The sequence below is a fragment of the Mobula birostris genome, chromosome 6, assembly GCF_030028105.1.
Source record: "Mobula birostris isolate sMobBir1 chromosome 6, sMobBir1.hap1, whole genome shotgun sequence".
Classification (NCBI taxonomy): domain Eukaryota; kingdom Metazoa; phylum Chordata; class Chondrichthyes; order Myliobatiformes; family Myliobatidae; genus Mobula; species Mobula birostris.
In genome coordinates, this window is record NC_092375.1 from 1,302,537 (window position 1) to 1,319,020 (window position 16,484).

The 16,484-nt window shown below is 44.9% G+C and overlaps 1 protein-coding gene across 4 annotated transcripts in view; it reads right to left on the minus strand.

Moving 5' to 3' along the window:
• Window positions 1–10,800, minus strand: part of u2af1 (U2 small nuclear RNA auxiliary factor 1) — an 81,779-nt gene extending 70,979 nt beyond the window's left edge. For 2 of the 4 annotated variants that reach the window (XM_072259807.1, XM_072259805.1), the window contains exon 1: window positions 10,694–10,800. In XM_072259807.1, the coding sequence (XP_072115908.1) occupies window positions 10,694–10,737 (44 nt within the window). In that variant the 5' untranslated portion in view covers window positions 10,738–10,800. The remainder of the gene's footprint in view (window positions 1–10,693) is intronic. The other 2 variants (XM_072259806.1, XM_072259803.1) reach the window with 1 other exon arrangement.
• Between the last annotated feature and the right edge of the window lie 5,684 nt (window positions 10,801–16,484).

Sequence of the window (16,484 nt, forward strand, 5' to 3'; positions counted from 1 at the left end):
TGCTTCCGGCTCTTTTCCGTTTTTGTTATTTTGAACCTGTAAAAGATGGAAATAAAAAGGTTTTCTTGATTAAAATATCAAAGAAATGTGTCATCTTTAACTTTATGCCTTTTGGAAAATCAGTTCATCTTTTACACGCTTAGCTATTCACATAACAGAAATTTTGACCAGGGGTGCCCAAACTTTTGCATGCCACTGTATAAAAAGAGGATAGAGTGGAATTGCTGGAAAATGACACTGGAGAAGTAATAATGGGGAACAAAGAAATGAGGATAAAACTTAATAAGCATTTTACATCAGTCTTCAGCGTGGAAGACTCTAGCAGTATGCCAGAAATTCGAGTGTCAGGGTGCAGAATTGTGTGGTTGCCATTAGGTAAATAGGTCAGCTAGACCAAATGGTATACACTCTATGGGCTGAGAGATTGTAAAGGCATTAGAGGGTCTTTTTAAGAGCCCCTTAGGTACACGGAGCTTAGTAAAATAGAGGCTATGTGTTAGGGAAATTCTAGGCAGTTTCTAGAGTAGGTTACATGGTCGGCACAACATTGTGGGCTGAAGGGCCTGTAATGCGCTATAGATTTCTATGTTCTATTAGTAATGATTTTTCAAGAATTAATTGATTTTGACATGGTCCGGAGGAATAGAAAGTTGATAAATGTCACTGTACTCTTCAAGAAGGGAGAAAGGCAGAAGAAAGGAAATTACAAGCCAGTTAACCTGACTTCAGTGGTTAGGAAGTTGTTTGAGGCCATTTTTAAAGGTTCCTGTTTACTTGGAAGCACCTGAAAATAGACCAATGTCAGCATGGTTTCCTTCAGGAGATTTTTGCCTGACAGACCTGTTGGAATCCTTTGACGAGATAGGCAAAGGAGAATCAGAGGATGATGCTCACTTGGATTTTCAGAAAGCCTCTGACAAGGTGTCGCACTTGAGGCTGCTGAACAAGAGCCCAGAGTATAACAGGAAATATACTAGCATGGATAGAAGATTGACTGACTGTCAGGAGGCAAACACTGGGAACAAAGGGGGCCTTTTCTGAGAGGCTGCTGGTGACTAGCGGTGTTCTGCATGGCTTGGTATCCAGACAACTTCTTTTCACGTTCTATGTCAACAATTTGGATAACGGAATTGATGACTGTGTGTCCAAGTTTGCGGACAATACAAAAATAGGTGGAGGGGCAGGTAGTGTTGAGGAAGCAGTAGGTCTGCAGAAGAACAGATCGACAGAATAGGCAAAGTAGTAGCAGCTGGAATACAGAGTAGAGAAGGGTATAGTCATGTACTTTGGTAGAAGGAATGTTTTTAGTGTGGACTGTTTTCTATCAAAAAGTAGAGGTGGGAGTCCTCGTGCAGGATTCCATAAAAGTTAACTTGCAGATCCAGTTAGTGGTAAGGAAAGTAAATGCGATATTGGCATTCATTTCAAGAGGACTAGAATTTAGGATTAACATACAGTAGAGCAAAGATTAGTGGAAGTTAGAGAATTGGGAAGCATTTAAACACCAACAGCAGGCAACTAAAAATGTCATTAAGGTAAAGGTGGAATTCAAAAGTAAGCTAGCAAATAATATTAAAGAGGAGACCAAAAATTTCTTCTGATACATAAGGTGTAAAAAAGAGGCGAGAGTGGACCACTGGAAAACGATACTGGAGAGGTAGTAATGGGGGAACAACAAAATAGTGGTCAAACTGAATAAGTATTTTGTATTAGTCTTCACTGTGGAAGACACTAGCAATATAGTGGAAGTTCAAGGTGTCAGAAGTCATGAACTGTGTGAAGTTACCATAACTAGAGAGAAGGTGCTTGAGAAACTGAAAGGTCTGAAGGTAGATAAGTTACCTGGACCCGATGGCGTGCACCCGAGAGTTCTGAAAGAAGTGGCTAAAGAGACTGTGGAAACATTAATAATGATCTTTTAAGAATCACGAGACTCTGGAATGGTTCCAGAAGACTGAAAATCCGCAAATGTCAGTCCACTGTTCGAGAAGGGAGAGAGGCAGAGGGAAGAAAACTTTTACACAAGTTACAAACAACAGGAATTCTGCAGATGCTGGAAATTCAAGCAACACACATCAAAGTTGCTGGTGAACGCAGCAGGCCAGGCAGCATCTCTAGGAAGAGGTACAGTCGACGTTTCAGGCCGAGACCCTTCGTCAGGACTAACTGAAGGAAGAGTGAGTAAGGGATTTGAAAGTTGGAGGGGGAGGGGGAGATCCAAAATGATAGGAGAAGACAGGAGGGGGAGGGATGGAGCCAAGAGCTGGACAGGTGATTGGCAAAAGGGGATACGAGAGGATCATGGGACAGGAGGTCCGGGAAGAAAGATGGGGGGGGGGGGGGGACCCAGAGGATGGGCAAGAGGTATATTCAGAGGGACAGAGGGAGAAAAAGGAGAGTGAGAGAAAGAATGTGTGCATAAAAATAAGTAACAGATGGGTACGAGGGGGAGGTGGGGCCTAGCGGAAGTTAGAGAAGTCGATGTTCATGCCATCAGGTTGGAGGCTACCCAGACGGAATATAAGGTGTTGTTCCTCCAACCTGAGTGTGGCTTCATCTTTACAGTAGAGGAGGCCGTGATAGACATGTCAGAATGGGAATGGGATGTGGAATTAAAATGTGTGGTCACTGGGAGATCCTGCTTTCTCTGGCGGACAGAGCGTAGATTGTCAGCAAAGCGGTCTCCCAGTCTGCGTCGGGTCTCGCCAATAATTGGGGTACTCGAGATACTGTGTGCGTTTCCTTGCTGGATGACAAAGCCCATTCCAGTATAATCTGGCACAGACTTGACTCATTAAACCAACACATATATGTCTATCCACGGCCCACGTCCCATTCCCATTCTGACATGTCTATCCACGGCCTCCTCTACTGTAAAGATGAAGCCACACTCAGGTTGGAGGAACACCTCCTCTCCCTTAATATCAACATGCTCCAGAACATCAACCTCACTCATATTGTCCTCACCATCATCAAGTTCCCACTCAATGGTGAATACCGAAGAGAAGTATTCATTGAGGACCTCGCTCACTTCCACAGCCTCCAGGCACATCTTCCCACCTTTATCTCTAATCAGTCCTACCTTCACTCCTGTCATCCTTTTGTTCTTCACATAATTGAAGAATGCCTTGGGGTTTTCCTTTACCCTACTTGTCAAGGCCTTCTCATGCCCCCTTCTTGCTCTCCTCAGCCCCTTAAGCTCCTTTCTTGCTACCCTATATTCCTCAATAGAACCATCTGATCCTTGCTTCCTAAACCTCATGTATGCCGCCTTCTTCCACCTGACTAGATTTTCCACATCACTTGTCACCCATGGTTCCTTCACCCAACCATTCTTTATCTTTCTCACCAAGACAAATTTATCCCTAACACCCTGCAAGAGATCCCTAAACATCGACAACATGTCCTTAGTACATTTCCCTGCAAAAACATCATCCCAATTCACACCCACAAGTTCTAGCCTTATAGCCTCATAATTTGCCCTTCCCCAATTAAAAATTTTTCTGTCCTCTCTGATTCTATCCTTTTCCATGATAATGCTAAAGGTCAGGGAGCAGTGGTCACTGTCTCCCAGGTGCTCACCTGAGAGATCTGTGACCTGACCCGGTTCATTACCTAGTACTAGATCTAGTATGGCATTTCCCCTAGTCAGCCTGTCCACATACTGTGACAAGAATCCGTTCTGGACATACTTAACAAACTCTGCCCCATCTAAATCCTTGGAAATAATCAGGTGCCAATCAATATTAGGGAAGTTAAAGTCACCCATGATAACAACCCTGTTATATTTACACCTTTCCAAAATCTGCCTCCCAATCTGCTCCTCTGTATCTCTGCTGCTACCAGGGCGTCTATAGAATACCCCCAGTAGAGTAACTGCTCCCTTCCTGTTTCTGACTTCCACCCATACTGACTCAAAAGAGGATCCTGCTACATTACCCACCCTTTCTGTAGCTATAATAGTATCTCTGACCAGTAATGCCACCCTCCTCCCCTTTTCCCCCCTCTCTATATCCCTTTTAAAGCACTGAAATCCAGGAATATTGAGAATCCATTCCTGCCCTGGTGCCAGCCAAGTCTCTGTAATGGCCACTACATCATAATTCCATGTATGTATCCAAGCTCTCAGTTCATCACCTTTCTTCCTGATGCCTCTTGCATTGAAGTACACGCACTTTAGCCCTTCTACCTTACTACCTTCACACCCTTTATTCTGCTTCTCTTTTCTCAAACCCTCTTTATCTGTTAGATCCGGCTTTACTCCATGCACTATACTTGCAGTTCTCGCATGACCTTTATCCTCCTCCACCTCACTATCTGCTCCAACACTCTGGTCCCCCTCCCCCTGTAAATCTAGTTTAAACCACTCCCCCCCCCCACCCCAGAGCAGCACTAGCAAACCTTCCTGCAAGAATGTTAGTCCCCCTCCAGTTCAGGCGCAACCCGTCCCCTCGGAACAGGTCCCACCTTCCCTGGAACAAGGCCCAATTGTCCAGAAATATGAAGCCCTCCCTCCTGCACCAACTCCTTAGCCACGTATTTAGCACATTATCTTCCTATTTCTAGCCTCACAAGCATGTGGCACGGGTAGCAATCCTGGGATTAAAACCCTGGAGGTCCTATCAAACTCTGCTTTAAATACACCCAAGGACCTGTCCTCCACAGCTGCATATGGTAACAAATTCCACAAATTCACTGCCCTCTGGCAAAAGAAATGTCTCTGCACCTGTTTTAAATGGATGCCCCTCTATCCTGAGACTGTGCCCTCTTGTCTAAGACACCTCCACATCTACTCTGTCTAGGCCTCGCAATATTCAAAAGGTTTCAATGAGATCCCTCCCCAACATCCTTCTAAATTCCAGCGAGTACAGACCAGAGCTATCAAACGTTCTTCATATGATAACCCTTTCATTGCCAGAATCATCCTTGTGAACCTGCTCTGGACCCTATCCAATGCCAGCACATCCTTTTTTCAGATGAGGAGCCCAAAACTGTTCACAACACTCAAGGTGAGGCCTCACCAATGCCTTATAGAGCCTCAGCATCATGTTCCTGCTCTCCTATTCTAGACCTCTTGAAATGAATGCTAACATAACATTTGCCTTCCTCACCACTGACTCAACCTGCAAGTTAATCTTTAGGGTGTTCTGCACAAGGACTCCCAAATCCCTTTGCATCCCAGATTTTTGGATTTTCTCCCCATTTAGAAAGTAGTCTGCAGATTTATTTCTTATACCAAAGTATATGACAATGCATTTTCTAACAATAGACAATAGGTGCAGCACTAGGCCATTCGGCCCTTTGAGCCAGCACCACCATTCACTATGACCATGGCTGAACGTCCACAATCAGTACCCTGTTCCTGCCTTCTCCCCATATCCCTTGACTGCGCTATCATGAAGCGCTCTTTCTTGAAAGCATCCAGAGAATTGGCCTCCACTGCCTTCTGAGGCAGAGCATTCCACAGATCCACAACTCTCTGGGTGAAAAAGTTTTTCCTCAACTCCGTTTTAAATGGCCTACCCTTTATTCTCAGCTAATACTCTAACCATACCAGTAAACTTCCTGTAATACCATGGGCTCTTAACTTGGTAAGCAGCAGACGTTAGCACCTTGTCAAAGGTCTTCTGAAAATCCAAATATACAACATCCACTGCATCCCCTTTTATCTATCCTACTTGTAATCTCCTCAAAGAACTCCAACAGGTTTGTCAGGCAAGATTTTCCCTACAAGGAAACCATGCTGACTTTGTCCTATCATGTCCTGTGTCACCAAGTATTCAATCACCTCGTCCTCAACTATTGACTCTAACAGCTTCCCAACCACTGAGGTCAGGCTAACTGGTCTATCATTTCCTTTCTGCTGCCTTTCTCCTTTCTTAAAGTTTGGAGTGACATTTGCAACTTTCCAGTCCTCTGACGCCATGCCAGAGTCCAATGAAATTTGAAAGATCATTTCTAATGCCTCCACCATCGCTATCATTACCTCTTTCAGAACCCTGGGGTGCAGTTTATCTGGTCCCGGTAACTTATATAGCCTTAGGTCTTTCAGCTTTTCGTGCACCTTCCCCCTTGCTATAGTAACCACACTCACTTCTCTTTCCTCGTGCCCTTCAACATTTGGCATACTGTCAGTGTCTTCCACAGTGAAGACTGATGCAAAATACTCATTTAGTTCATCTGCCATCTCCTTGGCTCCCATTATTTCTCCAGCTTCATTTGCTAGCAGTCCTATATCCACTCATATCTGTTTTTACATACTTGAAAAAGCTTTTATTATCTACTTTGATTTTGTTTGCTAGCTTGCTTTCATATCTCCTTGGTTCCCTCCTCATGATTCTTTTAGTTGCTCTCTGTAGGAGGTCTTTAGAAGCTTCACAATCCTCTGTCTTGCCACTAATTTTCATATTGTTATATGACCTCTGTTTTGCTTTTACATTAGCTTTGACTTCCCTTGTCAGCCACAGTTGTACTATTTTGCCATTAAAATATCTCTTTGTTTTTTGGAATACATCTATCCAGAACCTTCCTCATTTTTCCCCAGAACTCACACCATTGCTACTCTGCTGTCATCCCTGCCTGCAGCTCCTTCCAATTTACTCTGGTCAACTCCTCTAATACCACTGTAATTTTCCCTTACTGCACTGAAACACTGCAACATCAGACTTTACTTTCTCCCTATCAAATTTCAAGTTGAACTGAATCATATTGTGATCACAGGTTCCTATGGGTTTGTTTTACCTTCAGCTTCCTAATCGCCTCTGGTTCATGAATAACACCCAATGCAGTCCAGCTGAATCTCTAGCAGGCTCAATGACAAACTGCTCTGGAAAGAGCTACTCAACAAACTCACTCTCTTGAGCTCCATTACCAACCTGATTTTCCCAATTGACCTGCATGTTGAAATCTCCCATGACTACCATAACATTGCCCTTTTGGCTCACCTTTCCTATTTCCTGTTGTAATCTGTGGTCCACATCCCAGCTACTTTTGGGAGGTCTGTATATAACTGCCATCAAGGTCCTTTTACCCTTGCAGTTTCTTAACTCAACCCACAAGGATTCAACATCTTCCAATCCTAAATTACATCTTTCCACTTGATTTGATGCTATTCTTTACCAGCAGAGCCAAGCCTTCCCCTCTATCCTTCTGATACAATGTGCAACTTTGGACATTCAGCTCCTATCTACAACATCCTACCTGAATAGTAATAGCGCAACAAGATCATCCACCATATTTCTTTTACTTCATGCATTAGGATACAGTCGACCTTCACTAATCCGACTACCTGTAATCCAGTTCCTTCGATATCTGGCACTGACTATGCCTAATGTGATCCTTCTGTAATTCGGCATTTTCACTAATCCGGCACTCCTCAGGTCCCAGTGGTGCCAGATTAGTGAACGTTGACCTGTAGAACATTTCAACTACAGTATTGCCACCTATATCCCTAATGCACTGATACTCACCCTGCTGGCTATAATCCTATAATCTGCCTGCCCTTCCTTACAGTCTGATTGTACATAATCTTTGCTTTTTTATCATCTATCCTATCCTGAGTCCCTTCACTCCGGTTCCCACCCCACAGTCATATTAGTTTAAACCCTTCCCAACAGCTCTAATGTTCGGTAGATTTCAATGAGATTCCACCCCACCCCCAGCAGTCTTCTAAATTCCAGTGAGTACAGGCCCAAAGTTGCCAAATCCTCATGTGTTAACCCCTTCATTACCTGAATCACCCTCGTGAACCTCCTCTGAACACACTCCAATGACAACACATCCTTTCTGATATACGGTGCCCAAAACTGACAACAATACTCCAAGTGCAGCCTGACTAGTGTCTTATAAATTCACAGCATTATCTCCTTGCTTTCATAGTCTATTCCCCTTGAAATAAACAGCATTATCTCCTTGCTTTCATAGTCTATTCCCCTTGAAATAAATGCCAACATTGCAGTTGCCTTCTTTACCACAGGCTCAACCTGTAAATTAATCTTCTGGGAGTCTTGCACGAGGACTCCTAAGTCCCTCTGCACCTCTGATGTTTGAACCTTCTCCCCATTTGGATAATAGTTCACACGAATTGTTCCTTTTACCAAAATGCATTATCATACATTTCCCAACACTGAATTCCATCTGCCACTTTTTTGTAAATTCTTCCGATTTCCAGAAGTCCTGCTTCAATTGCATTGCTCCATCAGCACCACCTAGCCCTCCACCTATCTTTGCATCATCCGCAAACTTTGCCACAAAGCGATCAATTCCATTAACCAAATAATGTAAAAAGCAGCGGTCCCAACACCGACCCCTGAGGAACACCGCTGGTCACTATCAGCCAAACAAAAAAGGCCCCCTTTATTCTCACTTGCTGCCTCCTGCCTGTTAGCCATCCTGCTATCCATGCTAGCATCTTTCTTGTCATACCATAGAATTTTATCTTGTTAAGCAGCCTCATGTGTGGCGCCTTATCAAATGCCTTCTGAAAATCCAAGTAAACAACATCTACTGTCTCTCCTAAAGTAGACATAGTGAAGATATCTCCCATAGTGGGGGAATTTAGGACCACAGAGCACAGCCTCAGAATAGAGGGACGTGCATTTAGAACAGAGTGAACCTGTGGAATTTATTACCACAGAGAGCTGTGAAGACCAAGTCACTGAGTATATTTAAAGCTGAGGTTGATAGGTTTCAATTAGTCGTGGCATTTAAGGTTATGGGGAGAAGACAGGAGATGTGCAATTACGAAGAAAGCACTGAGGGCCTCTACTTCCTTAAAAATTTGCGAAGAATTGGCATGAGATCTGAAACATTGACAAACTTCTATGTAATTGTGGTGACGAATATATTGACAGAGCATGGTATGGAAACACCAATGCCCATGAATGGAATATCCTACAAAAAGTAGTGGATACGGCCCAGTCCATCATGGGTAAAGCCTTCCCCACGAAGCGGTGTCACAGGAAAGCTGCAACCATCACCAGGGACCACCTACCACCCAGGCCACGCTGCTGCCATCAGGAAGAAAGCACAGGGGCCTCAGAACTCAAAACCATCAGGATCAGTACGTTATTACCCCATAACCATCAGGTTCTTGAACCAGTGGGTCAACTTCACTTGCCCCATCATTGAACTATTCCCACAACCTCTGGACTCACTTTCATGGATTCTTCATCTCACAATCTCAATATTTATTCCTTTTCTCTTTGCTATTGTTTTTTTTCTATTGTACATGCACAATTCATTGTCTTGCACATTGGTTGCTTGTCCACACTGTTGGATGTGGTCTTTCACTGATTTTATTATAGTTCTTGGATTTATTGAGTATGCCCACAAGAAAATTAAACTCAGTTGTATATTGTGACATATATTGATAATAAATGTACATTAAGCACCATTGAGGTAAGACTTACTGGTCCCTTTTCTGGCTTATACACACTGCCCTTCTTGAATATGGAAACACTTACTACTTGAATAGTACAGAGCTCTCATATAACCAAAGGCACTATATGAGGTCATTCTTCCCTTTGGCCACTAACCTCTATAAGGAGTCAACCCACAGACAAGGAAGTGATGACCCCCCCCCCCCCCCCGTTAGACCGCTTGAGGTGACTTATCTTTTATCTTCTAATGTTTGTATACCTGTGCACTTGAAATGGTACTGTGACACTGTAATTTCCTTTGGAATCAATATCTATCTATACAGGCCACTGGGAAACTCCACTGCACACTTCGCTCCCATCTGAAAATTCTTTTACTCCTATCTTTTACATATGTAGTCCATTGCTCTATCAAAGCTGCTTATGAACTCATTTATTCTAACATAGTGACAAATCTATTATGTGTACTTCATCAAACGTCTCCTGGAAGTCCAAATTTACAATATCACCTGCATCTCTCATTCAACATCTACTACTTAAAAATATCTCACGATGTTTTATATCCAACAACTCCATGGTGCCTTTATTTATCAATCCACGCTCTCCAAGTAATTACAACTTGCCCTTTGTAGATGTTTCTCCACCAGTTTAAAATGTATTTCAGAACATTTTCAACTTTCTAACTCCCATGACAGTCCCAAACCCGGCTGCAAAAGGAGAAAGGTTGGGCTTGGGTCAAGCAACCCCATCTCGTAAAAACCCAAAGCTCCAGAAACGTCAACAGAACCTCCAAAAACCTCATCTTCGGAGATGGGCTCAACCTGACACAGGACAGAGGACTCTGGCGAACTGCTGTCGACCCCCAATGCCCAGTAGGGGTGCTGGGGTGTAAGTAAGTAGCTCCCAGAGACCACATATTTGAAAAAAATACGAGTAAACGTTTCTAACACTGCTTTTCCTGATCAGAACCACGAGAAAAGCCCTCATGGAACTCCATGAACGCACGGACGGAGCAATGGGAGAAGCGCGTGTGGGACTGCGCGGCCCAGCTACCGAAATCCCCACAGCCCCCAGCCCCCAGCCCCCGGCCCCCAGCCGCCGGCTAGCCACCCGCACTCCTCTCCCCCCACCACCCCCCCCCCGCCCCGTGGCCATGGGGCCTCGCTGCCGAGAGCGAGGCGCACGGCCTAGTCCGCCGCACGGTGGCCGAGCGCTGAAACGCAGACATGCTACCAGCCCCAGATAAGGATCCCGAGCTCCCTGCGACGAGGCGACGGGTTACCGAGGGCCTGAGCGAATCGCTCCCCCTCACTCACTTGTCCTTCTCGGTACCGAATATCGACGCCAGATACTCCGCCATCTTCAGCGCCCCTCGCCTACGTCACCCTCCTCAACTCACGTGACGTACTAGCCCAGAGCGCGCGCTGATATGCGTCACGTGTCTGTGACGGCCCGGCGGGAACCGGTCACGTGCCCTTGAACAACCTATAGCAGCCGACCCTGCTTCTTCTCTCGCGTTGATTGGTCGGGTAGCGGGTTCCTGCGATGGCGCGATGGGCCTCAGCCTCGGAGCGCACCGACTTTTCTCGATTCCGCTCGCCCGGGAAGCGAGGCGAGGCCACGGGGTTAGTTCAGGTCTGAGAGCAGTGTGCGCGGTGAGCGTGTTCTGAATGGACCTGTCAATTTTGAGTTCTTTTGCATGGCAATGTAACCCAATTTTACATTGAATAAATTAAATGTTATTGGTAATTTCAGTAAGACAATAGGTGCGGGAGTAGGCCATTCAGCCTTTCGAGCCAGTACCACATTTCACTGTGATCATGGCTGATCATCCACAATCAGTATCCAGTTCCCGCCTTCTCCCCGTATCCCTTAACTCCACTATCTTTAACAGCTCTATCTAACTCTTTCTTTAAAGCATCCAGAGAAATAGTCATAGTCATACTTTATTGATACCAGGGAAAATTGGTTTTCGTTACAGCTGCACCATAAATAATTAAGTAGTAATAAAAGCATAAATAATTAAATAGTAATATGTAAAATTATGCCAGTAAATTATGAAATGTCCAGGACCAGCCTATCGGCTCAGGGTGTCTGACCCTCCAAGGGAGGAGTTGTAAAGTTTGATGGCCACAGGCAGGAATGACTTCCTATGACGCTCAGTGTTGCATCTCGGTGGAATGAGTCTCTGGCTGAATGTACTCCTGTGCCCACCCAGTACATTATGTAGTGGATAGGAGACATCGTCCAAGATGGCATGTAACTTGGACAGCATCCTCTTTTCAGACACCACCGTCAGAGAGTTCAGTTCCATCCCCACAACATCACTGGCCTTATGAATGAGTTTGTTGATTCTGTTGGTGTCTGCTACCCTCAGCCTGCTGCCCCAGCACACAACAGCAAACATGATAGCACTGGCCACCACAGACTCGTAGAACATCCTCAGCATCGTCCGGCAGATGTTGAAGGACCTCAGTCTCCTCAGGAAATAGAGACGGCTCTAACCCTTCTTGTAGACAGCCTCAATGTTCTTTGACCAGTTCAGTTTATTGTCAATTTGTATCCCCAGGTATCTGTAATCCTCCACCATGTGCACACTGATCCCCTGGATGGAAACAGGGGTCACCGGTACCTTAGCTCTCCTCAGGTCTACCACCAGCTCCTTAGTCTTTTTCACATTAAGCTGCAGATAATTCAGCTCACACCATGTGACCAAGTTTCCTACCATAGCCCTGTTCTCAGCCTCATCTCCCTTGCTGATGCATCCAACTATGGCAGAGTCATCAGAAAACTTCTGAAGATGACAAGACTTTGTGCAGTAGTTGAAGTCCGAAGTCCGAGTCCGAGGTGTAAATAGTGAAGAGAAAGGGAGACAAGACAGTCCCCTGTGGAGCCCCAGTGCTGCTGATCACTCTGTCGGACACACAGTGTTGCAAGCACACGTACTGTGGTCTGCCAGTCAGGTAATCAAGAATCCATGACACCAGGAAAGCATCCACTTGCATCGCTGTAAGCTTCTCCCCCAGCAGAGCAGGGTGGATGGTGTTGAACACACTGGAGAAGTCAGAAAACATGACCCTCACAGTGCTCGCTGGCTTGTCCAGGTGGGCGTAGACACGGTTCAGCAGGTAGACGACGGCATCCTCAACTCCTAGTCAGGGCTGGTAGGTGAACTGCAGGGGATCTAAGTGTGGCCTGACCGTAGGCCGGAGCAGCTCCAGAACAAGTCTCTCCAGGGTCCTCATGATGTGGGAGGTCAATGCCACCGGTCTGTAGTCATTGAGGCCGCTGGGGTGCAGTGTCTTCGCCACAGGGACGAGGCAGGACGTCTTCCACAGCACAGGAACCCTCCGGAGCCTCAGGCTCAAGTTGAAGATATGGCAAAGTACTCCACGTAGCTGACTTGGCCTCCACTGCCTTCTGAGGCAGAGCATTCCACAGATCCACAACTCTCTGGGTGAAGAAGTCTTTTCTCAACTCCGTTCTAAATGGCCTACCTCTTATTGTTACACTGTAACCTCTGGTTTTGGACTCCCCCAACATCAGGAACATGTTTCCTGCCTCTAGCATATCCAATCCCTTAATAATCTTATGTTTCAATCAGATTCCCTCTCATCCTTCTAAATTCCAGTGTATACAAGCCTAGTCGCTCCAATCTTTCAACATATGACATTCTCGCCATCCTGGGAATTAACCTTGTGAACTTATGCTGCACTCCCTCAATAGCAAGAATGTTCTTCCTCAAATTTGGAGACCAAAACTGCACACAGTACTCCAGGTGTGGTCTCACCAGGGCCCTGTACAGCTGCAGAATGACCTATTTGCTCCTATACTCAACTCCCCTTGTGATGAAGGCCAACATGCCATTAGCTTTCTTCACTGCCTGATGTACCTGCATGCTTACTTTCAGTGACTGATGAACAAGGACACTTAGATCTCATTGTACTTCCCCTTTTCCTAACTTGACACCATTCAGGTAGTAATCTGCCTTCCTGATCTTGCCACCAAAGTGGATAACCTCACATTCATCCACATTAAACTGCATCTGCCCACTCACTCAACCTGTCCAAATCACCCTGCATTCTCATAACATCCTCCTCACATTTCACACTGCCACCCAGCTTTGTGTCATCTGCAAATTTGCTAATGTTACTTTTAATCCCATCATCTAAATCATTAATGTATATTGTAAATAGCTGCAGTCCCAGCACCGAGCCTTGCGGTACCTCACTAGTCACCGCCTGCCATTCCGAAAGGGACCCGTTAATCCCTACTCTTTGTTTCCTGTCTGCCAACCAATTTTCTATCCATGTCAGTACCCTACCCCCAATATCATGTGCTCCAATTTTGCCCACTAATCTCCTATGTGGGACCTTATCAAAGGCTTTCTGAAAGTCCAGGTACACTACATCCCCTGGCTTTCCCATGTCCATTTTCATAGTAACATTCTCAAAAAATTCCAGAAGATTAGTCAAGCATTATTTCCCCTTCGTAAATCTATGCTGACTCGGACCTATCCTGCTACTGCTATCCAAATATGCTGCTATTTCATCTTTTATAATTGATTCCAGCATCTTCCCCACCACTGATGTCAGACTAACTGGTCTATAATTTCCTGTTTTCTCCCTTCCTCCTTTCTTAAAAAGTGGGATAACATTAACTACCCTCCAATCCACAGGAACTGATCCTGAATCTATAGAACATTGGAAAATGATTACCAATACGTCCACGATTTCTAGAGCCACCTCCTTAAGTACCTTGGGATGCAGACCATCAGGCCCTGGGGATTTATCAGCCTTCAGTCCCATCAGTTTACCCAACACTATTTTGTGCTTGATGCGTATTTCCTTCAGTTCCTCCGTTACCCTAGGTCCTCCGGCCACTATTACATCTGGGAGATTGTTTGTGTCTTCCGTAGTGAAGACAGACAGATCCAAAGTACCTGTTCAGCTCGCCTGCCATTTCCTTGTTCCCCATAATAATTTCACCCGTTTCTGTCTTCAAAGGCCCAACTTTGGTCTTAACTAATTTTTTCCTCTTCACATACCTAAAGAAGCTTTTACTATCCTCCTTTATATTCTTGGCTAGCTTACCTTCGTACCTCATCTTTTCCCCCTGTATTGCCTTTTTAGTTATCTTCTGTTGCTCCTTAAAAGTCTCCCAATCCTCTGGCTTCCCGCTCATCCTTGCTATGTTATACTTCCTCTCTTTTATTTTTATACTGTCCTTGACTTCCCTTGTCAGCCACAGTTGCCCCTTACTCCCCTTAGAGTTTTTCTTCCTCTTTGGAATGAACTGATCCTGCACCTTCTGTATTATTCCCAGAAATATCTGCCATTGTTGTTCCACTGTCATCCCTGCTAGGGTATCTTTCCAGTCAACTTTGGCCAGCTCTTCCCTCATGGGTCCATAGTCCCCTTTGTTCAATTGTAATAAGATCATAAGACATAGGAGCAGAATTAGGCCATGTGGCCCATCAAATTTGCTCTGCCATTCAATCATGGCTGATCCTCTTTCCCCTCCTCAGCTCCACTCCCCAACCTTCTCCCCTGTAACTTTTGATGCCATGGCCAATCAAGAACCTATCAAGCTTTGCCTTAAATACACCCAACGACCTGGTCTCCACAGCTGCCTGTGGTAACAAATTCCAAAAATTCACCATCCTCTGGCTAAGGAAATGTCTCTGCATCTCTATTTTAAATGGATACCCATCTATCCTGAGGCTGTGCCTTCTTGTCCTAGACTTCCCCACCATGGGAAATGTCCCTCCCACATCTACTCTGTCTAGGCCTTTCAATATTTGAAAAGTTTCAAAGAAGTCATCAAGAGATTTAAATGATGTCAGTATATGCATGAATCCAGAGAGAGAGAGATTCAGTGGGGATTAATATTCACTTTGAGTGTAATGTGTCCCACTGAAGCAGAGCCCACAAGTCTGGATCCTGCTGCTGTTGGTGGCCTCTAGTGAAGTTTTGTCGATCTTTGCCTTCTCATCAATAGGGCGATGTTGGTCACACACTCACTTGAGCACCTCTGTCATATAGGAAATGTCGCCCTGAAAGGGTGTCCAGAATGAACAGCAGATGACCCTGGCAGCTGGAACCATGGTGTTCACAAACTTTTGATGTCCCAATGTACTGGCATTGTTGAAGATGCAACGCAGCCGGCATTTCCTAGCATTCATATGAAAGCGAGCATGGTAAAAACACAGGCTAGGCATCCATGCTTATGTTGAGGGCTTTGCTGACTGAGTTTTCTGAGGTAGAGAATGGAGGAGGAATGAGGTCTGCTACCTAGATGAGTGTAGACTGCCAGCCATTTTAGCAAGCTCCCAATGGTTCATCATGGATGCATTAGCAAGGGCTTTGCAAATGTGATCAGGCACTTGCTGCATGAAGAGATCTTTAAAAATAAAACAAGGATGGTGATCTCCCAGGAGAGACAGCAAGTGGTCCATTAGTTCTGGAAGGCTTTGCATCGCTGAAACTGGTTAAGGAGAGCAACTGTTGGGGACACTTGGGCTCCAGTAGTATAAAAGCCTGTAAAAGGTGAGTATTTATCATATTAAGGGATCAGTATTTATTGTATTCAGGAAGGTGTTCTAGTAGACTCACGACTTTAGTAGCCATGGAATTACTAAGTGCCTCTACTACATAGGAACACTTGGTGTTGTCGGCGGAGGTTTCTTGCAAGGCAAACTGGGCCTCAGCTTATACAAACCAAGTGATGGCAGTTTCAAAGCAACTGCATTGGCTGCCACGTTCAATAACCCTGGAATCATCCTACAGCAACAGGATCACCAATATAGGTTTTTACAAGTAAGACGTCGGAGGCATTTTATGATTCAGAAAAGCTGTAGCAACTCAATTAATGAGCATCAAAAAAACTGAACACAAAGTGCACTAAAAGCCTTTTACATAACAGCATCATCATGTCAGACCAGCCTCTGAAAGTGAAACCTCAACTCAATGCCGGTAGTTATGGATTATGTACAATTCCACCAACAATGTTACCCTACAACTTTTTATTTTATCTTCATGAAAAAATGTAATAGCCCAAGAAATCTAAAGGGAATTGGCAAGTTAGATCCAAAATGATCTTCAATGA